Here is a 25,864-nt window from a genome sequence, read left to right on the forward strand (position 1 = left end):
TTTGAATTGGTCAGGGAGCCTGTATGTGCAGCACCTTGCTATGAAATGTTGCAGAGATTAACCCTTCTGCTGCCAGAGTTGAAACGCCACCTCTGGCAGCATCACTGGGACATCAATTAGCCCTGAACTAAGGTTGTGCAAATGTACACACAGAATTGAAATCATGGGTTGTGAGTGGTTAGCTGATGCTCTAAACCAGTGGTTCCTAACCCAGCCAGTCCAGGATTTAGGGATTATCCAGTTGTGTCTAAGGTGTTTTTTAGAAAGGGAGGAAAAACAAACAAACATGTTCTGTAAATCCTGGACTGATAGTGGGTACTTGAGGACTGGGTTGGGAACCCCTACTCTATACAAAATAATGTTAGAAAGGTTGTGGTGGTAGGGACTCTTATTAACAGGACACTGTAAGCACCCAGATCACTTCAGCTCATTGAAGTTGTCTGGGTGCAAACTCCCATCATCCTTAACCCTGAGCATGTAATTATTGCAGGTTTTTTCTTTTTTAAAGATTAACTCCTCCTCTAGTGGCTGTCTGACTTCCGGTATGCATGAGGACTTCCAGCGTCACCGGATTCCCCATAGGAAAGCACTAATAATGCTTTCCTATGGGGAAATCCTAATGCGAGCACTGTCATTTCCGCGCATGCGCATTAGGTCTCCCCTGCTAGCGGGGGAGGAGCCAAGTCAGGGCCAAGGGACATCAGCACTGAACGCAGGTAAGGGACAGAAGGGGTTAGCCCCCTCTGCACCACAGGGTGGGTCCTTGACAAAGGGGGAAGCTATAGTGCCAGGAAAAAGTTTGTTTTCCTGGCACTATAGTTTCCCCTTAAGAGAGTAGATAGAGTAATCTGACTGTCTCAACCAGAGGGGCCGAGGATGACCCGAATGTCATGGATCATATTTGTACCAATGACAAAGTCAGAGTGAAAATGGAGGGTCTTAAAAAGTTTAATGAATTTGAAAGAAAACTGCAGGAAACCCCAAGGTAGTATTTTCAGAAATATTACATGTGCCGCACACCGCAGTAGAAAGGCAACAGAAGACTTGGGAGGGTAATGCATGGCTAAAGTCATGGTGCACGAAGTAGGATTTGGGCTTTTTAGAGCAGTGAGCTGATTTTGCACTTTGGTACAATCTTTATAGCTGTGATGGATTGCACCTAAAATGGAAGAGGATCTGTTGTGCTGGGGGACATGGTGGCTACAAGGTTGATGAGACTTAAACTAATGGTAGGGGGTGGAAACACAAATCTACAAAATGGAGATATACAGAAAAGAGACAGGCTTTAGCTCAGCACAAGGGGGGGGGGGGGCTGGATATGAGGGAGAGAAACATCAGAACAGAGGAGGTATGTAGTAATATAAAGTCACAAAGTACAAAAGACTCAGGATATTATGCTTACTAAAACAAACAAAACGGGGGTCCAGAGGCAAGAGCTAAGCAATAGGACAAAATAGTATATCGGAAACATGGGGGGATGAGATACATGACTGGGCAGTAAACTTAAATGGTTACACATTATTTAGATAGGATAGAAAAAAAAATATATAAACACAAAATGTGGTGGAATATGTTTGTATGTCAACCATGAGTTAAAGTCAAATATTAAGCAAGTAAAATGTGACGAGGAACACATGGAAACTTTCTGGGTAGACATCTGCTTGGGGCAAAAGACTGGAAATCAACTTTTGTTGGGGTATGTTATAAACCACCTAACGTTCATATTGATCAGATATAGAAAGAACAGCTGTTTGAGCAAATCGGGAAAGCTGCACATCTGGTTAACACGTTAATTATTGGCAATTTTAATTACCTGAACCTAAATTGGGAGAGGGAGACTAGTCATTCAGCAAGGAGAATAAAAGTTGTTTTTGAACCTTTAAAGGACACCATGTCACAACTGGTACAAACACCAACTAGATGGGATGCTGGTCTGGTTTTAACAAACAATTTTGATCTTCTGACAAACATGCAGCTAGGGGAGCACTTGGAAAATAGTGATCACAATATGGTGTCTTTTGAAAAAAAAACTATTTTAAAGAGACCAATTTCAATTAGAAATTCAAAATAGTGAAACAAAAAAAGCACTGGTGATAAATGGAATATTTTCAAACTAATATTAGAATGGTGCACTTCAGTATAGACCATTGGGTAATACATATAAAAGAAACAAATTGAAGCCAATGTGACTTAATGAAAAGGTAAACCAATAAATTAAAAAGAAAAGGGCATTTAAAGCAGGCAAATCAGTGTCATTCTATATAAGAAAGCCAATAATCCATGCAAAATGGCGGTTAGATGGGCTGAACCAGAAAATGAGAAAGTGATAACCAAAGAGAGCAAAACCAACCCCAATAAATGTTTTAAGTACATACATTCTAAAACCAAACAATAAGAAAAAACAAAAGTGTAGGTACACTGAAAACAGGGATGATTTCCTATGGGGATTTCACGGACGCTGGATGACGTGAGGACGTCCAGTGTCACTTAGACGATCTGATCCAGGCAATGCCTCTAGTAGCTGTCTGACAGCAGTTTTAGAGCAACTGCAAAGATTACCTTGCAGGACTAAAACTAACTCTAGCAGCTATGTTTTACATTACAGGACCAAAGAGATAAAGCTGCCTGAGTGCCTGTTGTGTCCCTTTAATACGTTAAGATCAAGGTGGGCTAATAAAGCAAGATTGAGGCAAAAAAGCTTCAGAAGGCAACATCTATTGTGATATTCCCATCATGAATTGGGCTCAGAAAAACAGTCTGAAGGTTCCAGTAATGTTTCTGACAAAAGAAAGGAGGTGGGGTGTGTTTAAAAGTTCACCCTGAACCATACTGAATTAAAATTGAATGCTCTAAGGATCTATCAATCTGGTTTAGAAATGACAGAGCTAAAATGTGATTATGTATCTGTTGCCAAAAGTCAAGAGTCCGCATTTCATCCCCAGTTTTTGGATATGGTGGTAGAGGAGCGTATTCGCCACATCGGATCCTTGTGAAAAGATTGGGAATGAGAAGACCAGTGTTAATAAAATTCACCTTTACTGGCCCTAAATGCTTTTATTTTCACAACTGCTTAGGATACCACTAAAACCCCAATGAGGTTAAAACCCTCAATATTAACTATTCTCTTACAAGGACTGGTTTACCACCAGAACACTTCAGTGTGATGGCATGGGAACTGTGTGGCAATTGTTGACAGGTTACGCATTTCAGATTTTAACTTTTAGTACCGCTGCTAAATCATAGGGCTAACCTCAGAAGGTGTGGCTTGTTAGGTCTCCGTTCATTTCCTTCCTATACACAATCTTTCTGTATAGACACATTTGATGGTGCTAAAAATAAATAAAACAGCAGTAAACACAACCCCTTTATTACACATTTATAAACAGACAACATCCTTTTAGTTCTGCAATGAACAGCTTCATAAAATATACAATTGTAATGTGTTTCAATAGGTATAAAACTATTTAAGATGAGTATATCTGTGTTCAAATTATTAAAATCAAACAATATATGTGCATTTTACCACATGTACAAATCTAAAAGTCATAGATTCCCATATTAAATACAAATTCCTTCATAGAAGCCAATAATCTGATCATTGAGCTACTGAAGTAATAAATAAAAGAAAATACAATCCAGAGAACAGGCTGTAAGACTGGCATGTAATCCACCTTAATATTAATTTAACAGTAACACATCTTTGAGTGCACAAAGTCTCAGATCTCAGTAATGTTACCGATCACTTGGAACATCTTCATTCAAGTGGTGTACAACTTGCATAGCATTTCGTGTGAATATTAAAAGAGCAATAAATTAATAAGCACTTTATTCATTGTTTTGCTAAAATCAGGTCACCGGAGAGACACCGGTAAACCATAAGCCACGGGTGCTGCCCCAATTATGTATCTCAACTTGGGTGCCTGGCGGGACTCCGACAGATGTTTAATGAGGGGTGCACGGGGCCCAGCCTTAAGCCAGCTCTGCAAGAACGCCACTGTGTAACGATCGATTTCACGGTCTGTGACGTCCCACAGGTTCCCTAGAATTAGAGGACTGCAAATAAAGGAAAGAGAAAATAGTCAACAGACGAATGGGTGTTGAGGGCTGTAATATCTAGCATATTAAGGACATGGTGGGTTTTAATTATTCTTTTCAAAGACATGTCTCAGGAAAGCTGCTGCAAATTATCTATAAATAAAATGATGTAGGCAATGAATATAACCTCAGTATCAGGCTATCCATATATACATTAGACCTGTACATGATCGTGGATTATATCATGTTAGCCAAACATTTTATAATATGATCTTATTTTTAGTGAGCCCTGTAAGAAATCAGTTATCCAATACAGATCTTTAACCAACACAACAGCAGTAAGAACAGAGACATGCATCTCATGCATAAATAAATCTAACTAGATGCAAGCTTCTTAGCCACCATTTTGATTAGTTTTCTTCTTTTAATAAATTTGTGACGGCTTCATATTCAATGTTTGAATTGCTGTATCAAACTCTTTGCTTACACCAATTGTTAGAAAGCCAACAGTCTTAAACCCTTCACAAGTTTTGTCAAAAGACAACTATGTTCCATAGAGGAACTAGCTCGTGTTTGGTGAATTAGATTATCAATAAACAGAGAATGTGACGGCAGATAAAAACCATTTGGCCCATCTAGTCTGCCCAGTTTTCTAAATACTTTCATTAGTCCCTAGCCTTATCGTTTAACTAGGATAGCCTTATGCCTATCCCACGCATGCTTAAACTCCTTCACAGTGTTAACCTCTACGACGTAAGGAAGTCATCTTACCATCCTGCCATAAGATATTTAAGGACAATTCCTGTTGCCTCCAGATCTCCTCGAACAGCTAGTGCAGCACTACTGCACCCAAAGAGCAATACAACAGCATTACAGTCCAAGCGCTGCAGGGTCTGGATATCCAAGAAGTGAGCACCTGCTCCATGTCCAACATAGCTGTAAAGGTAGCACAGTACATGGTAAGAGTTGGCTTTATAGAAGAAAACTGTAACACATTCTCTGAACTCATGCTTACACATATAAATCTTGTTTTGTCAGTGCGTACTCCAGCTGCTCAGGTTTCGGAGCATATCGAATCACTCCTTTCCAGCCAGGTTCACTAGAATAAAAATTCCAAGGTCAGTGTTGTACAGCAGGTGAAATGGTTTTCAAAATGGACCATTAATAAATATAGTAACCATCTAGAACAGTAACTAGTTCAGGGATTCTTCATTTGAGCAAAACAAAAATGCGTAGCAAAGGATGGACAAGGTATGCCTTAGGTTGTGCACCTACTAAATATGAACACAAATCACTAGTAGAAAACTGTCCAGGAACATGTTAGTCTGGTGACACATGGATTAAATGCAAAATCCTATAAAACCCTAAAACTAAAAAAAAAACACACAAAAAAAAAACCCCCCACAAATTACCCAATGCGGTATAGGACTTAGAGTCTTGAACTCCTGTATACATTGCAGGCCTTATAATGTTATGGCTATATTGCCTTGCAATAAACAAGGGATCCACAGCTACATTCATTACTAGCTCTAAACAGATCCTTGAATAAGTCTCATAGGAACAAAAGCTGATGTGTGTCTACATGGAGAACATTTTATAGCTTATTCCCATCTGATTGTACTCACCTGGATTATCTAAAGCAGGGATGCCCAAAAGGTAGACCCCCAGACCCTACCGTTTTTATGATGCTTTGTCATACTAAAAGGCATGTAAAGCATCAGTTGTAGTTCTACAAGTCAGCAAACTTTGAATGTAAAAAAATGAAAAAAAAAAAAAATAACGTTTCTGTACTAAAAACGATTTTTAAAAATAGGTTGCTCAGAGTGAAAAATGGAGGGTAACCTCATTTGAATGCAATTCCAACGGAAAGATGACTTTAGGCGAAAATAGATGGCAGATTCTAGTTTGGTCCTTTCTACAGATTTCATTGTAGTAATGCTTGGCCAGAGCACACAGTTAGACCTGTATCTTTTTCCTCTGTAAATCAATAACTTTGCAAAATCTAATATTCAGTCAATTCAAACAAATTCAGGCTTATGCTCACTTTTTAAACCAGTCCCTAAATCGCTCTTCGGTGCCCGGAAGATTTGCATGGGGGTTTAGGACATAGAAGGTTTGCTTGGGTTCAACACCTCTAACAATGGTCATCTGAGGCTGGTGCTGCAGAATGAGAAGAAGAATGCTCATAAATAGGATTGAATTTTCACTTTAGTAAATAACTATGTTTGGATTAGCATTTAATTTAGCTATGCTTCCAGTTTGACTCCTTTGACCTTAAATTTGAAATTCACTTTGAATTCTCACTTTAGTGAATAACCGTATAAGAGCCCAAATAACAGAACCAAAGTATCTCTCTAAAGCACAAACATGTTGGTAATTCGACAAATAATTTCTAAAACACACTAAGAGTAAGATAAACAAAGCTATCTTTCCCCTCCTTACCGAGGAAAACCCCAAATACCCAAAAAGAAGTAGTATAGTATATAATAATTGGGAGGGAATGCTAGGTGCCCCACACAAAACACTGTAGTATCCTTTACTTGGATTCTGAGGTTTCTATTTTTTTCTCCAGCTATCTTAGAATAGAGATCTCCACAACACACTAGGTTATAACAAAATCCTAGTACAGCCATTCAACAATGTATTACTGGATAGAAAATACAAGTATCCACTATGGTAGAAACAGTGGTGCATGGGGGAAATATAACCTAGTCTAATGATGGGGGAAGATACACATGGAGGGGCTGGAGAATTAATCATTTAATGGGCTCTTCAATGTAGTAGGTAATGTAGGTTTCACTCCAGCAGAGACCCGAGGTATTAAAGATATATAGAGCAGCTAAGCAGTAGTCACTTTAACATATGCCAATCACTGACTAGAACTGGGCTTTGTTACAGAGAGGCAGTTGGAAACCGGAAAGGGCAATTTGAAATATTTACAACTCTGTTTTTACAGTATCAGTAGGCTCAACGTTTCACTGAGTTAAAGGGAAACTCCAGTGCCAGAAAAACGATCTGTTTTTCTGGCACTGGAGAGTCCCTCTCCCTCCCACCCACCAATCCCCGGTTACTGAAGGGGTGAAAACCCCTTCAGTGACTTACCTGGGACAGCGGCGATGTCCCTCGCCGCTGTCTCCGCCTCCGCGACGCTCCTCCTTGTGATTACGTCGGCAGGTGGGCGAGACTAATCTCGCCCACCGGCCGAGGAGACCTAATGCGCATGCGTTTTGCAATAATTACACTTGCAGGGTTAAGGGTAGTGGGAGTTGGCACCCAGACCACTCCAATGGGCAGAAGTGGTCTGGGTGCCTGGAGTGTCCCTTTAAGGTATGTGATAGAACACACACACCTACCACACTGACTGCTCCTCTGCTTCTTCAGTTAGGCCTTCCTGTGTTTATTTTTATTTCCTCTCCACAAGATCTCTGAGCGTATTTGTCTTGTGCTGAAATGCTGTCTTTAAGGTCACTCCTACTCTCGTTATATTTGTTTTCAGCATATTCAATGTTTTAACATGTAACCCTTTCAATATCAGGCAACAATGCCATCTAGTAACCAGTGCATGTATCTGTACACAGTCACGGTTATATATTCCCTCCTGCACAGTGTTTCAACCACATAGTAGATACTTTTATCTCCTAGTTACATTTTCTCTCCAGTAATACATTATTAAATGGCTGTGCTAGGATTTCGTTATGAACTAGGTTAAGTTTACTGTGGAGATAACTGAAGAACTAGTAGAAACCATCAACTTCCCAGTAAAGGATACCCACACAGTATAGAGTTCCATTTGTGGCACCTTTGTTTATTTTGCATTCCATCTTTACAATCATTATACACTTGTTGTATACACCTTTCTTATGTTCTACAAATAACAATAGCAGCTACATCACAGCCATACCTAGAAAGTTTCAGTCTGTGCATTAAAGGAAGACAACATGTATTCCTGACTCTATAGTGGTAAAAACACCATCTAGCCCCCATGCCCCCTCTTACCTCACTAAATATAGTAAATCCTTACCTTTATTCCAGTCTGCTGCTGCTGGCTCTGCCCCTGATCTGCCCTCCATGAGAAATGATGACCAGAGCCTATCATAATGCTTTCCCATAGGAAAGCATTGGATTGGCTTAGCTTGGTCAAGGAGGCAGATCAGGGGCAGAGCCAGGACAAGAAAAACACAGCCCTGGCCAATTGAATGAATGCATCTCTATAAGAAAAAGAAAAGTTCAGCTAAACGGCAGTACTGCACAATGTGCAGCACAGCCCCAGGAAGCAACTCTAGTAGCAATCTGTGGAGTGGCCAGTGGAGATATCTCTGGGCTGTTATGTAAACAGTGTCTTTTCTCAGAACTGCTAATAGCCTGAAGGGGCAGACTATACTCACCAGAACAAATACAATAAGCATGTGCTGATAACTAAACACAGGCTGATTGCAAAATTAAGTAGTTTTCTCACCTTTTTGATCAAGCCATAACTTAGAAGGAAGTTCAAGGATGGAAGTCGAGAGACAGATCTACTCAGCAAACAGGGGATACTTTCCCATGGAAGTTTTTGGAGAAGCTGGGTGAAAGTAACAGATGTTTGTTTCAGGACAAGAAATAAAATAAACCAAAATCATTCACTCAACACTTCCTATCAAAGCACATAGAATGCATATATGATTAATAAATATATAATGCCATAATAACCAGAGTGTTGCCATATGCAATGAAAGTCCTATAATAAAAAAATAAATAAATCATTACTGCAATACTCTGGTTATTTTGGCATCTACTGGACAAATACATATCAATTAGACACTAGCCACTAGCTAGTGAAAATCTAGGCCTGCATTTTTACAATTCAGCTCCAAGTTTTAACCTTGTTAAACCATTCAAATATTGTGCAGGAATGAGGATGAGGAGGGTGGGCCCCATTTTAGGTCACCTTGTCCAAAACAAGCACTACATGTCCTTTAGTGTTCTCAGTGCAGAATGTAAGCCCCTCCGCTGCTCCTTGAAGTATTTCCTGAGCCCTCTCTGGCTGTGACAGACAAAAGCCTTGCACGAAGGACTGGATGAGCTGAGGAGTCAGAAGATGGCTGCCCCCCAGGAAAGCCTGTAAGAAAATGAGATGGAAGTGTGTAAAGGATGAAACAAATATTTATATAAAATAAATTAAAAAACACACACATTGTGATTGCTATGCATACCTTCAGAAGTGCTGGGTCTAAGTCCTTAAAGCCACACTCTGGCAAAAACCTAGACAGCTTGCAAGACTCCACTGCTACAGAAGCGACCGAACAGGGGGGCATGAGCAGGACCTTCCAACAGCCCAGGATCTGTTCAAGTAACTGGATCAAAGTCTGTACATGGAAGAAATGCATTGTGGGAAAATATACTATGGAAATCATATAGTCAGAATATAATGTTCCAGGTCCACAAAATGGGGAAGTTGGTGAGGGAAGGAATAAGGGAAACTGTATTGCATTAGAAATGTATTGATGCTTAGCAATTTTCAGCATATATCTTTTCTTACCTTCATACGACTGTCCAACTCCATGCGCCCTTCCCACCACTCCTTTTTTTCTGTTAAATTGTTAATGATCTTTTGCTGCTTCTGAATATCATCAAATTCTAGCAATGCCGAACTCATGGACATCTGGAACAAAAATACCAAAATATCAATTTAGGAGACCCTCTGTAATAAAATAAATTAATGAAAACCCCTCAAAACCACCAAATCGAACCTGGTTTGTCCGCAAAAATAATGAAACAGTCATTCTTTCTATGCTTATTATCCAGAATGAATGAAAAGGACATGTTACCTTCAGGTGAGCAGTGGGTATCTGTATATTTACTGGTGGGCTTCCATGTTCTAGTCTGGTGAGGAGAAGATGATCACCGGGTCTCCTTGACTGAGAGTCTGCAAGTGTCAGTATACATACTGCCGTATCTGTAACACAGGGTAGAATCAATCCTCACACTTCTTACAACATTCCACAATCATTAAATCAAAGTTTAAGAAAAACATACCCCCAGGAATGTGTTGAATTTGTTCTCTGAAACGCTCTGTGTCCAGTGGCTGTTTTGGGAATCTAAAGAGCTCCTCTAGATCAGACAGATGCTGGACCTTTGAGTCCTTCTGATCTTTCAGATTAAGACATTGAAACTGGTCTGTTATGTCCCCTGAACTTTCCTTTCTTAATTTCCTAGAGGAGAAAATTATGAAATAATGATGAGCCTCACAGGCAAGTATATTGCAGCTGTAGTATCTCTAATACCTGTTGAAACAGCAGGTTTGATACCTGGTAGTGTTAAATCAGCCTTTTACATTTGATTAAACGAATACAATTTAGTTGGATAAATCCATCAATTCACACAAGTCACTTTTCCAGTTACAGTCTTCCTAACAGGTCATGAAATAATATCAAACTATACAGAACAAGCTTTTTAACCAGGGCCATGCAGATTCTACTGCAGAATTTTAAAACTCCACTACCCTAGCTCTGGACATTCCCCGAAGCAAAGTCACAGACTTTTGGATGTACTCTTGAACCTCTTCCACGAGAAAGAGGACGTTTTCAGCATTAATCAACGAAACCTTATTTGCTACATTGAGTAAAGGTGAACGCTATAACCCAATTTTATATGGCACATTGCCATTCTTTCTTAAATTTTATGTACAGGGTTTAGATATTAAATACTAAATGATGGGATTGTGCAGATTCAGATTTTGAGTATTAGCACGTTTACTCTTATGTATGCAGAAGTGAACTATTTGCATTCTTTAACAATTTATGTAAAATATTGCTGCTTTTCTCATCTTTGTTAACATAAAGTTGTAAAACTAACCCAAGACTGTGGCAAAAAAACAAAACAAAACAATTTCAATTATTTATTGCATTGCACAGTCAGACACAATTTAAATAGATAAAAAAATAAAATATCTAATTATAAAAAAAAAAAAAATAATCTAAAACCATACTTTTCACTCTACTTTCTACACATACATTCTTTGCTATTTTGCAACCTGATATGGGGATTCCTTTCATACGCAGGACACCGTATTCGTTACACGTCTTTTTAAACATTTAATGAATTCACATTAGCTCCAGCTCATCAAGGACTTGCGCAATGCATATTATTAAAGCAGCTTTATGAAATGCCACAGATGACATGTTTTCAAAACAAGATAGGACAGATGCATATAAGATGCAACCATGTGTGTGTGTGTATATATATATATATATATATATATACACACACACACCTATTTTCAACTCCAATTATAAGTCACACGTTGGGCCTTTAATCAATACTAACAAAGAGTTGTTGCTTTTATGTTTTGTATACGGTGTCCTTTTTTGTCAAAATAACAACCTATATAATAATACATTTTGCAATTACAATAAATAGGGTCTAAAACTAAATACTTTTTAGGATGCATACCAAGTCATCTTTGCTTTATAACATTTAGAAATATGAAAGTTGCCCTGGTGACCAACATAACTAAGCTATTAAATATAGACCTATCCAAGCACAATGCCTTGACTTTAGAGACAACTTGGCAACACGCACTGTGCATTTAATGGATATTATCAATTACCAAGTCAAAAGAGTAAAATAGCATGAGGACTCACCGCAGCTTCCGGTGAATGTCACTGTTGAGTTGGTGCCGCAACGTGATGGAAACGGACTCGCTAACCAGAAGTGCAGTGAGGTATGGATCCTGTCCTCCAGTGCACAATGCCAAGAGTCGGCATAGCCGGGAATATAGGATGCTTGGAGGGAAATGAGCTACAGATTCTAGTGACTCTCGGAGAAGAGCGGAAATGGAATCCAGGTCAGAGGTACCTGAAAAGACAGTAATTATTAATAAATGAAAGGATCACCAAGATACAGGACAATCTCAACATCCTCCTATAGTGGATAAACCCTGTTTGGGTGTGCTTAAAGGCACACTCCAGACCTCTAAAGCACTATTTATTGCTGAAATGCTTTGTGCTTTATTTTACAAAAAGTGCAGATTCCAGTAGAAATTGGCACTTTCATAACTGAACCTTGTCAGACCCCTGGCTGTCAGACAACCGGTCCTGTTTCTTCCGGGTTTGTTGAGCCAACCTGAAGAGACATGGAATTGTCCAGAGCATCTGTCTTGCAAAGAGTTCTCAGTGAAGCTGCATTGAGAAATCTATGATTGGTCAGACAAAGTCTAGGCTGGGATAAAATGAAAGGGCTTCAGACAAGACAAATAAATGCAGCTTTTGCAAGCTGGTTTTAGATATACTCCTAATGACGACATGTATTATTAAATGGACGTATGTTAGATAGATAGATATCTCTCTCTCTCACACACACACACACTTGTGATGGATGATTTAATCCCCCTGAATGGTTTTGTGCAAGCTTTCAGCACCATTTTGTTACTGCTGGCAATGTACATAATCTCTGTATTGTGTGTACCTGTATTACACACAGAGCAGGATGTGTGTCTGTATATGCAACTGTGGGTTGCATTGCTAGAGTAAAATTTATTTTGTACTGTAAGTGACCACTTGCTGGGGGAGTCAGTAAGTATACTCTTAAAAATTGCAGGTTATCTACTATAGCAAAGGATCTTGTTCATGTAATCAGAGATTGCTATGACGGGATAGTAGGTCCAATCAAGATGACATTTTGTTGTTAGGGTGGACTTGCACAGAGAGGGGGGAGAACTAGTGTAATGAATCACTTTGTAGTCAGTGCTTTCCTGTGTGAATTTACTGTATGCTGTGATCTATGCAAGCTGGCTGTTTCTACAATAAGCCAAGTTCTTTTGAGTTACCAAGAAGCAACCCTTGATTTTCACAGGATATTGCTATTCATTGTCCTCTATAGTGTAATTACTAATTAGAGTATTGCCAGAGGACTAGATGAATAGAATATAGTAACCAGATACCCACGCAGTATACCCTGCGTTGCCAATGCATACGCTACCAAAGAGGAGTCCTTGCATTTATTTGGAGCAGTTAATGGTGCAGGTTAAGTAAAAAGAATACCCACAGACGATAGCGTGCCTGAACTGTTGTGCTTTCGGTAACAGACGCTAGGGCTGTATCGTCACACTACTAAACAGTGATTTTTATTTTTGTATTTGAGCAGTGGAGTGTCTCTTTAAACACATGACTTATCCAGGTAGAGGAAGGCCCGTCCCGAATAACCTACGGTACTTACTAAAAGTACCCAGTACAGGCGATGAAAGTCCTGTAAGGCTAAATAGGTTTGGATCAGTAGGAGGCACTTTCATATCCATAGGTGAACTCTGCTGCTCTGCTCCAACATCCCGTCTTAGAATTTCACAGCGTGTTTCTGTTCTTGCTTCTTTCTTGGAGGTCCTCTGCCCTCTCCGGCTGCCTGTATAAGAAAAGGAAATCAGATTACAAAAGGTTATACCAAAAATATTCTTGTTTAATTTTGGAGCGCTCTAAAAATAAAATTTTTTTTTTACAACTTAGAGTTGGTATTTCTAAATGCTGCTGACACACTCATGTTGATCCCCAACACCCAAAGCAAAATCAAGAGAACATGTATAAACATGAGTGGAGCAGTATACTAAAAGCGTTTAGATGATAAACCCAAAACAAATATAAATAGACTGAAAAATAAAAGTTGTTGTAATTATACTTAATAGTCAGTAGATGGCCCCAGTTTGACACAACTCACAGCGTATATGAAAGGAAATATATAAACACAGATAATAGTGCAGACTGGTGGAAAACGTATATACGTTTAAAACATTCCCAAGAAAGTACCCATATAACTAGGCTAAGGAAATCTAAGATATAAAATTTCAGTCAAATAGTGACAGCTCAATTGTTTTATCCAGTAAAGAGCAAATTCATTTATTAAAGGAACCCTATACTGTTGGGAAACTTTAGCCAATCCAATGCTTTCCTATGGGCAAGGAAGCAGGCCAAACATTGTTTTGGCCAATCAGCACCTTCTCAGAGATGCATTGAGTCAATGCATCTCTGAGGAAAATTCAGCGTCCCCATGCAGAAACACTGAACGGCAGTGCTGCCTACTCTGCAGCACTGAGCATCAGAGATGTGGCCACTTGGAGGTGTAGGGACAATGTAAACACTGCACCTTTGCATAAAAATGCTTGCTGATAATGATTCTACTCACCAGAACAACTACATCAAGCTGTAGTAGTTCTGGTGACTATAGTGTCCCTTTAAAAATCGGTGATAAACACACAGAGACAGTGTGTTTATTTTCACAGATTTTTTTATAAATTCAATTGCACTTTACTGGATAAAACAATTGAGCTGTCACAATTTGACTGAAATTTGTGTTAGATTTGGCGGAGCCTAACCAGCGAGCGGCCAGGTCGTGTTTTGCCTGAGCTCCAGCCGAAGAACGCACAATCCTCGGTTTAACCCGAACTAAAGCGACACTAACTCTTGGCAAACTGCACCACGGCGTTAAGAAGCGTTACCTGAACCTGGCGATGCCAAAACCGACACCCGGGACCGCAGGGAAATGCAATGGCGAAGTGAGGCCTACCGCGAGAAGCGGCGGGAAATGGCGGCCGCTTTCCCGCCAGCCGCAAACGACAACACAAGTATGTTTACGGCTTTCCCCCCCCCCATGGACCGGTGGGGGAGATCCCGGTCCCCACCAGGCGGAGTGCCTTCCACCCCACAACCCCCGATCCAGCAAGCGGCGTATACAGGCAATGTGGGGAGCGGCACCTCCAAAATGGCGGATAAAGCGCCTCGAACACAGCGAAACAAACCTCAATCTACTCAGCCGGGCGCTGGAGAAACCGAGAAGGATCCGATAGATGTAATCTTTGAGAACTTCTGGATCCAACTAACCAACCGCATGCAAGCTGCTGGGCCGAGTCACATGAAGCCCGCATCGCGTGTGGCCCCGGCAAAGAAGGGCTCTAGACCATCGCCTTTTAGGGCTGGAGACTCCCGAACCACATCCTCCCAAACCGGAGGCCCTCCTGGTCCGAGAGCAAGAGGGGATGTACCCCACAGGTGCCAGCCACACCGGCGGAGGGAGGCAGAACCTCAGCGACGGCGAACAAACAAAACCCACCGCGCAACCCCGACAGGGGAGAACTCGGGCCACAAAGGACCCAGAGCTCGTGGCACAAGGGCATCAGCTCTCAAGAGGTACCAGGGCAGAAGGGTACGAACAGTGCACATGGGTCCTAAACGGCCCACAAAACCACTGGGACTGAAGTCAACCTGGGGACCTAGAGGCCTGGAAGTACCGCCCCAGGCCTCCGACGAGGCGAGGACCATACGAGACCAAGGGGCCTACACACAACTCCAGCGACGAAAACTCCTGACACAAGCAAAGAGGACGCGGCCCGAAGCACGGATACAGGGAAAAAACAAGCATGTACACCGCAACCTACCCCAACCCACCAAGCCACATCACGACACCGAGACCCATCAAGAAACCAGCGGACTTATGCACACCAAGATTGACAACCTACCAGACAAAGGAATTGGATGAACAGCCACAAGCAGGTCCCTTGGGGTCATGCTCCACTCTGGGGGCAGGAGATGAACTGACTTGCAGCTACAACATAAGCTGTTCCTTAAATTGCATAATTTCTCCTATGGTATGACTAATGGTGGGGGGCAACCCAGTGGTCTTATTGTTTTATTATTTTATTGTTTATTAGTATTTTCTTTAATTTTGTCCTGCAGTGAACCTAAAAAGCATAATGTTTTACTTTGTTATGTTCCATTGCACTCAGCAGCCATGAGAGTAATACCCATGGCGTCCAAGCACAGTTACTGCTTCTCACATGTTATTTACACTATGCAAATCATGCCTGCTAGCCAGCAGGACCATGAAACCAACACTACGACTCAAACATCCTCAGGCACTCAAGACACTATCTTGTCAACATATAAATTATGTCTTGATAAGTGATTAAGCATATATAAGACCTTAGCTTCTGTCATTCTCTTTTGTTTTGTTTCTTATAACTATGGCTAGCATAAACGCCGTCTCATACAAGTTGAGCAGTGATACCTTTAAATATAAAAATGTGCTGAAATAGCAAGATGAAGTCAGCGATCACTCCTGAAGATTGTTTATTGTTTAACTCTATTTTGTTTATTACTCTCATTTATTTTACATTTCACTCAACTTCCAACGTGACTGAACCACACACTAGATTACCTAGCCTAACGATTGTAAGCTTAAATAATATTGTTTAGCCTGTATTTTCAAACTGGAGTTTCACTACGCTACACAAAAAAAAAAAAAATGTGGCATTGAAAATCTGGAAATGTACTCTAACTATGCATATTGTTGTACCGACCCTTTACTGTATATCACTTAAACGTTTCCTCCGATTTCTCTTATGTATCCCATACTATATGCCTTTAATAAAAATCAGATTGACAAAAAAAAAAAAAAAAAAATTTGTGTTAGATTTCCTTAGCCTAATTATATGGGTACTTGCATGGGAATCTCGGTATATTAAACATATGATGTTTTAAACATATACTCATTTTCCAGGTGTCTGCACTATTATCTGTGTTTATATATTTCCTTTCATATACTGCTGTGAGTGGTGTTGAACTGGGGCCATCTACTGACCATTAACTATAATTACAACAACTTTTGTTTTTCACAGTCTATTTGTTTTGGGTTTATCACCTAAAGTGTTTTACTATACTGCTCCACCCCTGTTTATACATTTTCACACAATTGGTATACCGATGATACCAATACAGCATTGACGTTGGCTCCTGGTAGATCAAGCGTCAGGAACTAAAGATGATCCATTGGATGGACATGGCGGCAATGAGAGACACCCTCAGGTAAGTAAAACAAACCTTTGCCTGCAGCCCCAGGGTGACTGCATTGCAAGTGGCAACATCATAATCGGGGATCTTTTGGGAAATATGCATAAAACCCAGAAGTAATAGCCAAGAATATGTGATGCTGATAGTTTCTTACCCCGTGCAGTTTTTTTCTCTTCAGTGTCAGAAGCCCGCAGCTCTTCAATGCTGTCATCCAAGAAGTACTCTGGTTCCTCTTTAATGCATCTCAACATCTCTATTTCTTTTGGAGCCCTCTCAGTTTTTCCCAGTTGGCGTCGTCTCTGTAGACCAGAAGGGCTAGTCTCTTTCTGAGCTTTCTTTGTGCTGGGTCTTCCTCTCCTGGGTTTACATTTCAAGCTTACCTCCTCTTCTTCAGATTCTGAGGTTGCCAGAAGCGCTTTACTTTTTCTAGTTCCCCTTCCTCGTACACCAGATTTAGCACAACTTGTTTTTTTGTTTCTGATCTGTTGATCTGGGTCGTTATCTGGCGTTTCCAAGTCACTGTCACTAAAGACAACCTGGAAAAGACTTGAATTAATTTAAAATTACCATAACAAACAAGGGGTGAAATTTTTTTTTTTTTATATACATAGTTCACCATAAAAATGGTATGACAAAAGAGCAGTTTTGTGTATAAATACCAGAATGTTGAAAGTTTAAAAAATATAAATATTTCAGCCTTTACAGAAACAGTATGAATAAAGTTTTATCATATTATGGTATCCTTGTCTTGCAATCTATATTAGACAGTCTATAATAGTGTATCTGTAGATATTTTTAGACACTTGTAGACTCTTTTTGTCACAGATGTAGATGTATGCAACCGTTTTTCACTGTCACTACTTTTGGCTATATAATACAAAGCACAAAAGCCATCAGAATGAAATAAAGTATATGTGCCTTATTCCAACATAAAGCAAGTCGTTTTGGAAGGAAAACAGGGTTACATGACCAACAGTTGTAATAGACAGGGTACTGCAATCTATAAAGAACGCTCACTGTTCCCTGGCTGCTTGAACGCAGTGCTGTACTTTGACCTATTACGGTTTGTATAGTGTTGTAGAAGTGCAGGGTGTGACTATGGCATACATGTATTTTTGCATTGATTTATAAGGCATTTGCACATAATTGCATCCTATGGGAGAGAGCCTGAGTGTTCTAAAATGTTAAAGCAACAACAACAAAAAAAAAAAACAAGAAGAGGGCAGACTGAGGGTGGGGGGTGGGGGCTGACTACCATGTGAGCAGGTTGCAGGCTAAGGGGGCTCCTCCGCTCTCCAATGACCCAAGGGCTTTGTGCCTGTTACTTGAGGAATCCTGCAATTTTGAAGCTGCAGTTGTCCCATAACACGTGGAGTGAGCTTTGGCAGCTCTTGGAATGATGGAAATCACCGGGTGTTTTGAGGTGCGTATGTGTATCTTTGTATGTGCCAGTGTGTGTCAAGGTGTGTATATCCCTGTGTCAGTGTGTATGTGTATTGACACACAGATACACACTGACTAATATACACACACTTGCACCCACAGATACACACATTGACACATACACTCTCATTGACACTCAGATACACTGATACACACTTGGATAAACACAGTGGCATACACAAACCTTGACACATAGATACACACTCAGACACATACACTCGCACTGACATATACAAACTCCCTAACAGACACATACAGTTTATATAAAATGTTTTAAAAATTTTACTCCACCCAGCCCCCCCAACTTTCGGAGTGCTGGCATGGTGCCTCTATGTCCCTGGGGTCCAGTGGGGCTGCTGTGCTAAGCGTGCGGTCCCTGGGGTCCAGTGGGGCTGCTGTGCTAAGCGTGCAGTCCCTGGGGTCCAGTGGGGCTGCTGTGCTAAGCGTGCAGTCCCTGGGGTCCAGTGGGGCTGCTGTGCTAAGCGTGCAGTCCCTGGGGTCCAGTGGGGCTGCTGTGCTAAGCGTGCGGTCCCTGGGGTCCAGTGGGGCTGCTGTGCTAAGCGTGCGGTCCCTGGGGTCCAGTGGGGCTGCTGTGCTAAGCGTGCGGTCCCTGGGGTCCAGTGGGGCTGCTGTGCTAAGCGTGCGGTCCCTGGGGTCCAGTGGGGCTGCTGTGCTAAGCGTGCGGTCCCTGGGGTCCAGTGGGGCTGCTGTGCTAAGCATGCGGTCCCTGGGGTCCAGTGGGGCTGCTGTGCTAAGCATGCGGTCCCTGGGGTCCAGTGGGGCTGCTGTGCTAAGCATGCGGTCCAGTGGGGCTGCTGAGCGGCTGGCGAAGGAGCAGGGATCTCCCTCCTCAGCTCCCTTGTGCGCCTCTTAGTGATGCCGGAGCCTTGTCATATTCCAGCTCCAGCATCACTGCTGTGCGCGTGAGGGCGCTGAGCAGGGAGATCACTGCCCACTGCTCCCTCGCCCATTTTACTTTAAAAATTTTGTCGGAACCCCAATTGGGAAACGCTGCTCTAGACGATACCTCGGGCCGTACACAGTTTACTAACCGGGAAGGAATTGGGTTCCATGAGTTACCCGGTCTGTGGTAACAAGGTGTCAGCTCTTAGACAAGCCTAGGGCTGGGGGTGCTTCACAACTTGGCACTGACATGCTGAACGCAGACACTGCAAGTCTACACAAATATTGTCCAGCCTGGGAATCGGTTGACTGTCAAACCTCACATACCACAGCCTACCTTCTAAGCTCTGAGCTAATGCTTCCCGTGCTGCAGCCAATCTCTTATAAGAGTATAGTAATTTAAAGAAACTAGTCCCAGCGGTTTAAGAGAGTGTATGTAGAGTTTTGTATTTAATGGTCTTATTTTGCAACTAGTGAAAAAATGCTACCAAACTAATATTCCAGTATTCTGTAATTCAGGGGTGCCCAAAAGGTGGATCCCCAGATTTTTTTTTAAAACGACAGCTTTCATGAGGGAATCTACAACATCTGGGGATCCACCTTTTGGGCACCCCTGAATTAGTTGGAGAAGCATTATAAAAATTCTTTAAATTGTGCAGTATTTTCATCGCACTAAAAAAAAAAAAAAAAGGAGACGGCTGTACAATACCCCACAGTATAGCATTTACAACAGCACAAGTGAAGCTGCCTTTATCACAACACACATGGAATGGTTTTCCGATAGGAACAAATACGTTGGAAACTACCACTGAGGCATCCATTTAGTGAAGTGGGAAAAATAAATTTAAAAAAAAGAATAATTTAAAGGCAAAATATAGTTAATCTATTTGCACACATTTATTTTCCCCTTTTGCTCAGCTTTGGCAAACCATTCATGTACCACAACCTGTTTAGTGAATAAAATGCCCAGTTGACAAAATAATCTAGTTCATCTGTCTAGTGAACAGAGTTCTGGAAAAGGGCAAACTTGTAAATTGATCAATTGTCAGGTGATCATTATAACATTGCTATGGTTTTGCTCAAGACATTATGCTTATCACCCCATGTCTTTCTAGGCAGTATAATCTCCCAGATTTGTGTGTTCATACTTTAGAAAAGCAATCGGTATGTAACTATGCAACTACTCTAGATTGTTGGCATTGTACAGTGTCCCATGATATTTAGAGTTTACCATACAGGTTAAATCTTACCCTATAGGTTAGCAAAATATGCATGTGTAGGGTAAAGAACAGATACCTTTATGACAGCCCTTGTTTGGCGCCTTCTTGGTGCTTTTGGCAGTAATTCTGGCACAGGAGACTCTTCATTATAAATAGTTACACTGCCTTTTCTCACTTGGGTGGAGACCACAGGTTTCAACGGTGTTGGTAGATGGTCTTTACGTAGAGGAGTTGTTGGAGGTCTGGTGGGCAAAAGCAAGCTCTCAGAGTCTGAACCCTCCATAGAGATGATGGTTGGATCATCCCCTGCAACCTTCTCAGTATCTTTCACCTTGCTTAAGGTAACACTTGGCGTCGCGGTCATGCACTTATAGCTGCGATCAGGATCTTTTCGTCTGTGTCGCTGTGGTTGCCAGCCCCATACTTGCATGAAGAGATCTGTAATGCAACCTGCATGCTTTGTAGCAAGCCTGTAAGTGGAATTCAGTGCTTTAGCCAGGAGAAGTCCTGCCCTCCAATACTTGGGGAAATTAGGTGGGCGGGATGACAGAAAATTCAGACCATCCTCTAGTGTTCGTTCAGATAACTTAGCTGGGGGGCTCAGTGATACCATAGCAAAGTAAATTCGAGCAACGATCTCATCGGTCATACCAATTGCAAATTTTGAGTCCTCTTTTAAGAGAGCTTGCACGACTCTAGAAAAACGGCGAGTTATCGACTGGCACCGCTGTAGGGCTAACTTCAGTAATGCTAGGCTTCGAGGATCGTTTTCAGTCTGAGCAACCATCCACCGAGTACAGAGCAGAGACAATACTAGATCAGAACAAAGGGAACATGTACAGTCTTTATCATGAGACACAAAGCATGGGAAAGTCTTCTTGGGTAAAGTTGCAGGTGTAGGAGAGGCAGGGGGATTCAACACGTCTCTGGTGTCTACATACTGGAATTGGACACTTTTCAAAAAATCTTCGTTTGGTGGACTTTGAGGAATCAATTCAACATTCCTATTTTTGGGCTTTTTCCCCTTGGACGGTTGTATCTTTATTTCTTTCTTCTGAGTTTTTGAAGAGAAATCTGATAGAAAAAAAATAGAATAAAACTATAAGACATGAGAAAATCAATTAAAGGAACATCCTAAACACTGAGCCAGGAGCTCCTAGTTTTGGTTTTCCTTTTTCCTGTTCATTACAGTTAAACAAATTATTTAAGTAATTACTAAAGTGTCTGTGGTTCTATGTCCATCCCCCAGTCTGACATAATAGTTTCCCCTCTTCAATTTTCTATGTTCATAAAAAATAAATAAACGAAGCTGCCAAGTTACATAACATTCTTAAAAAGTACAAAATGTCACTAGAAGGCTAGAAGTAGAACAAAAACTGACATAACCTGTTGTGGAGAGTTTAAAATATGTACTTTGCTCCAATTTGGGGGGGGGGGGGGAGGAGAATATATAACAAGGAATGAGATTGGATGAGTTGCTTCTGTAATGCATGAGAATTAAAAAAAAATATAAGTGTGTGTGGAGGAAGGTGGTGCCCCTTTAATACTCTAGTAATTACCTGTGCAGGACTCCATTAAGAACACAACGTACTGCAGATCATCTTCACAGAGCTGATTTTCTGCGCGTAGGGTCTCCAACTCAGCTTTTCTAACCAAGAAATCTGCACAGCTAATGAAGCAGGGGACAGTTTAATATAATAATCTCATTCAGAAAATGATTCTTAAAGATTAGAAATCTGACAGGGAAAAAAAGAACCAGGGAAACCAAATATGCCAAGACTTTCCCCGTGCATGCCAACGTTTAATGACACTATAATGCAGCTGCCATCTTAATCTGTGCATCGGTTGGTAAACAATGGTGTAAAATGCAAAAGCCACTGTGTAATAAAAAGTGCAAGGTTAGCAAATGACCATTTATAGATGGTTGCCTACCACAGTTGACTTCCAAATGGAGAGTATCTAGCAGTTTAAGACCTAACTCTGCTTGTATATGCAATTCATGACACAGAAATTGATAGAATATCCAAGGTTGAGAAAAAAAGGATTGGCGATAGACTAGCACTCTGTTTCTGGTGATAAATACTGATCACAGGACTCACATAATCATGGATTGCAAATAAATTGAATCATCCGCTTTATTAAAAATGGCTTTCTGAAATCACACTACTGGAGATTTTACACGATTATAAATACTTACAGGCGCATACTTTGTAGATTTTTAGCTAGCCGAAGTCCTTCAAGGCAGTAGGATTTGGCATCTGAAACACTGCCCATACGGCACAGAGTGGTGATGAGATCCTGGGAGCAACTGAGAAGGTCTGCAAGTACCTGCCACTTCTGAAGGAGGTTATCTCCTACATAATAAACATGAAATAACTTGGTCACGAGTCTGCACATAGACCAGCCTCTCGTATCAGAACATATCCAATACCAATCGATCACATACCATTATCCACAAAACGTGACTCTGAGGGAACCTTAGAAGAGGACAACACATCCTTTCCAAGAAGAAGAAGAACAATGCTACGAAGTAACTTGTGGGCTTCAGTCAAAGCAGTCTCTGGGTTGTGGCCACCTAAAAAAAAAAAAAAAAAAAAAAAGAATAGACTTTAAAGCTACTTTTGGAACAGTTGAACATGGCTGTGTCATTCTATTATTTGTTTAGTGGTGTATTTTGTCCTCATGTGAATTATTGAAAAAGTTATAAATAAGATAAAGTAGCTTGCACTTTGACAAAAGATTAAGGGGGGGATTAAGAGAGGAGATGTCCTTTTGCCCAACACATGCCATGTTGATGCTATGGAAACTCTATCCGGCACGGTTACTGTAGAGCAACAGAGGTGGGCCTGTCTAATGTAATTGTGGTGGGGGAGTGGAAAGGTAAGTGTCTACATGTTCCTTTTAACCATCCTGTGGCCCTCCCAATCATTGGTGGGAGCCCATATAAAAGGCTTTTTTTATAATACTATGTTCACACTACCTCATTAACTTACCATGGTTACTAAGCTGCTTGAAAATATCCTGAGGCAGAAGCATTGGTGGAAGTCTCAAGAACATTGAGAGCTCTTGCAGGGCTTGGACCTTTAAAAGGTAGCAGGACTTTGAGGATTTCTGTAGCAAAGGATGCTGAAGAACATCCATAAGCATTCCAACTCCTTCCACAACCTGGACAGATTTAAACATGTTTTGTCAATTTAAAACAAGAACGAATAGTGATACACAAACATTACTTCATACGTAGATCAAGATCAAATAGTACATTGGATATAGAGTTCCTGCAAACAATTTAGCATGAGCTCTTGAAATCTAAAACCACACTTATTGCCAATAACACATGCGCATACCTTGTGTGTCACCCGGAAGAGATGACTCCGAAGGAGCTTGCAGGTCAGCTCAGCCAGGGAGTAAGTCTCTGTAGCAGGGTCTGCACTTTTTAACACATTTTCTGCCTCCTCTAGTGTGATCTGTGGACAAATATAAATGAAGACTTGAAGTCATAATAACTGGTGGAAACTCTTTGGTGATTCAAATGCTTACAGCAGAAGCTGCACAGTTTCCAGTACGGCTAAAGTCTAAAAGGTCATGTGGCAAGAAAGTATTTGACACTTTTCAGTCCGAATATTAGTATCTGAAAATATTGTGCAGACAACTCAAATTCAAATAGAAAAATTAAATGAAAAAAACAAAAGTTCTCTATGTTTGCCAATGGATTGAATCAATGATTTCATGAACATGCTTGAATTGTATTCCTTCCACCTTTTGAAGCAGAATACAGGAGAATGTATGAAGAGCTTTATTACATACCTGGCCAGATGTAGGACTTTCCAAATAGAAAAGCAGTTTTGTCAGCTGACAGAGAGCTCCTACATGCCTAATGTGATCTCCGATGGAACTGCATAGATGACAAGCAAGCTGGAACGCCTGTATGGACTGTAGAGGCTGCACAAAAGGTTCAAAAAGTAGTTGGTACAGGTGAGGAGGTAAGCCATGATCCAGTGCATTATTTAATTACTTCAACTACCAAATCACCCACAACGTTTTATGGTCTCCACTTTTTCTTTAAGTGTACTTACCTTACCCATCAAACGGAAAATTGACCCTAGCAGATGCAAGGAGAACACAGTTTGTTCTGCGTTATATAGTAGTGGAGCTTTGAGGCCTGATAGGACAGATTTCCACAGATTCAAAGCTTCTTCCAAACTTTTCATGGGTCCTATCAAATGGAGAATAAGTAAGCAGTTGAATTCCTTGAAGACCAAGGGATAGGCAAATCTTAATATAGCCAAATATATCTAAAGATATGGTTAATTGTGGCAAGTATCATCTGCTAGGAAGAGCCTAAATCAAAGGCAACACTATTTTTTTTTCATTTTTAGGTAAAATATACTCAACCGTGACTTTTAAAAACTGTTACCAAGATTATCACAAACTCTAGCAGTCCATAGTAATATAAGGATTTGTGTTTACCGGTCTCTCCCGCCAATGTGAAACAAATTCCTTCTTGGACGGACTGGTCATCTAGGAGCTTGTCTTCATAGTTTAGGTCATTGGGTTCATACTCTATCCCATTCCGCTGACTGTCAAGCTTTGCTTTTCGTTGCTGCTCCTCCATACTCTACAAATAAAACACACTAGGTATGTAGACATCTGCCTGGATCCATATACATGGCATAGCAAATGTCAAAGTTGGTCAACATGCACGTGTGATAGGAGGTTTGAACAACAGGTTTTATCCACCATACACAAGACAGATTTACCATTGCCAAACCACAACTTTCTATGAAAGAACACTATGCATCACAATGAAGAAATATGTTGGCACTTTAATGAAAAAATACACAAACACAAAATTAGATATTGCATATTAGAAAGCAATTTGTCTGCCTGCTGTGTTCAATAAAAAAAAATAAAAAAAAAAGTAGAAAAAAAAAAAAGTAAGAAAACATATGACCGCAGTAGGTTTACCCAAGAAAATATATAGATGCAATTACAAATACTTTTTGAAAAGGTTTTATTTCTCTATTGGATAGACACACAATGCTGAATCGTGACTGCTGTCTACATTACATTCCTTACTTCTTGCATGTTGGCTTCCAGGGTGCAGATATACTGCCAGAGAAGAGCCTGGGCTTTTATGTCCAGCAGGCGCTCGTCACTTTTAGAATGGCCTGAAGAATTCAAGAGACGGAGAGATTCCTGGACCGCATCTAAAGCAGAACTAAAATAGCAATAAAAGAGTTGGGTAAATTCAAGCTATTATCCTTTAATAAATCTATAGCTTCTACACTTAAAGAGCCGATACATATCAGTATTACACGAACAAACATTGAGGGTACCGATTGTGTTGGATTTTCCGCATTAATATTATCTTGGAAACCGATGGCTCCAAAAAATGGCCCTGAAGAACCCAGCTATCATGAATATAGTAAAGATATAGATATCATTTCTTGCTAA

At 40.7% G+C, this 25,864-nt stretch overlaps 1 protein-coding gene across 1 annotated transcript in view; it reads right to left on the bottom strand.

Annotated features, from left to right (window-relative positions):
- Positions 1-3,556: 3,556 nt before the first annotated feature.
- The window catches only part of ESPL1 (extra spindle pole bodies like 1, separase), a 34,533-nt gene continuing 12,225 nt past the window's right edge, over positions 3,557-25,864 (bottom strand). Inside the window, exons 9-31 of the mRNA XM_063428465.1 lie at positions 25,487-25,628; positions 24,878-25,025; positions 24,484-24,623; positions 24,215-24,349; positions 23,755-23,874; positions 23,404-23,575; positions 22,857-22,985; positions 22,608-22,764; positions 21,970-22,079; positions 20,487-21,484; positions 16,999-17,380; positions 13,231-13,410; positions 11,658-11,871; positions 10,051-10,226; positions 9,843-9,970; positions 9,554-9,676; positions 9,228-9,380; positions 8,963-9,133; positions 8,492-8,596; positions 6,080-6,195; positions 5,051-5,134; positions 4,807-4,971; positions 3,557-4,053 (exon numbers count right to left, since the gene is read on the bottom strand). Coding sequence (XP_063284535.1) covers positions 3,852-4,053; positions 4,807-4,971; positions 5,051-5,134; positions 6,080-6,195; positions 8,492-8,596; positions 8,963-9,133; positions 9,228-9,380; positions 9,554-9,676; positions 9,843-9,970; positions 10,051-10,226; positions 11,658-11,871; positions 13,231-13,410; positions 16,999-17,380; positions 20,487-21,484; positions 21,970-22,079; positions 22,608-22,764; positions 22,857-22,985; positions 23,404-23,575; positions 23,755-23,874; positions 24,215-24,349; positions 24,484-24,623; positions 24,878-25,025; positions 25,487-25,628 — 4,450 coding nt within the window. The 3' untranslated portion in view covers positions 3,557-3,851. The remainder of the gene's footprint in view (positions 4,054-4,806; positions 4,972-5,050; positions 5,135-6,079; positions 6,196-8,491; positions 8,597-8,962; positions 9,134-9,227; positions 9,381-9,553; positions 9,677-9,842; positions 9,971-10,050; positions 10,227-11,657; positions 11,872-13,230; positions 13,411-16,998; positions 17,381-20,486; positions 21,485-21,969; positions 22,080-22,607; positions 22,765-22,856; positions 22,986-23,403; positions 23,576-23,754; positions 23,875-24,214; positions 24,350-24,483; positions 24,624-24,877; positions 25,026-25,486; positions 25,629-25,864) is intronic.

Source organism: Pelobates fuscus, chromosome 1 (assembly GCF_036172605.1).
Source record: "Pelobates fuscus isolate aPelFus1 chromosome 1, aPelFus1.pri, whole genome shotgun sequence".
Taxonomy (NCBI): domain Eukaryota; kingdom Metazoa; phylum Chordata; class Amphibia; order Anura; family Pelobatidae; genus Pelobates; species Pelobates fuscus.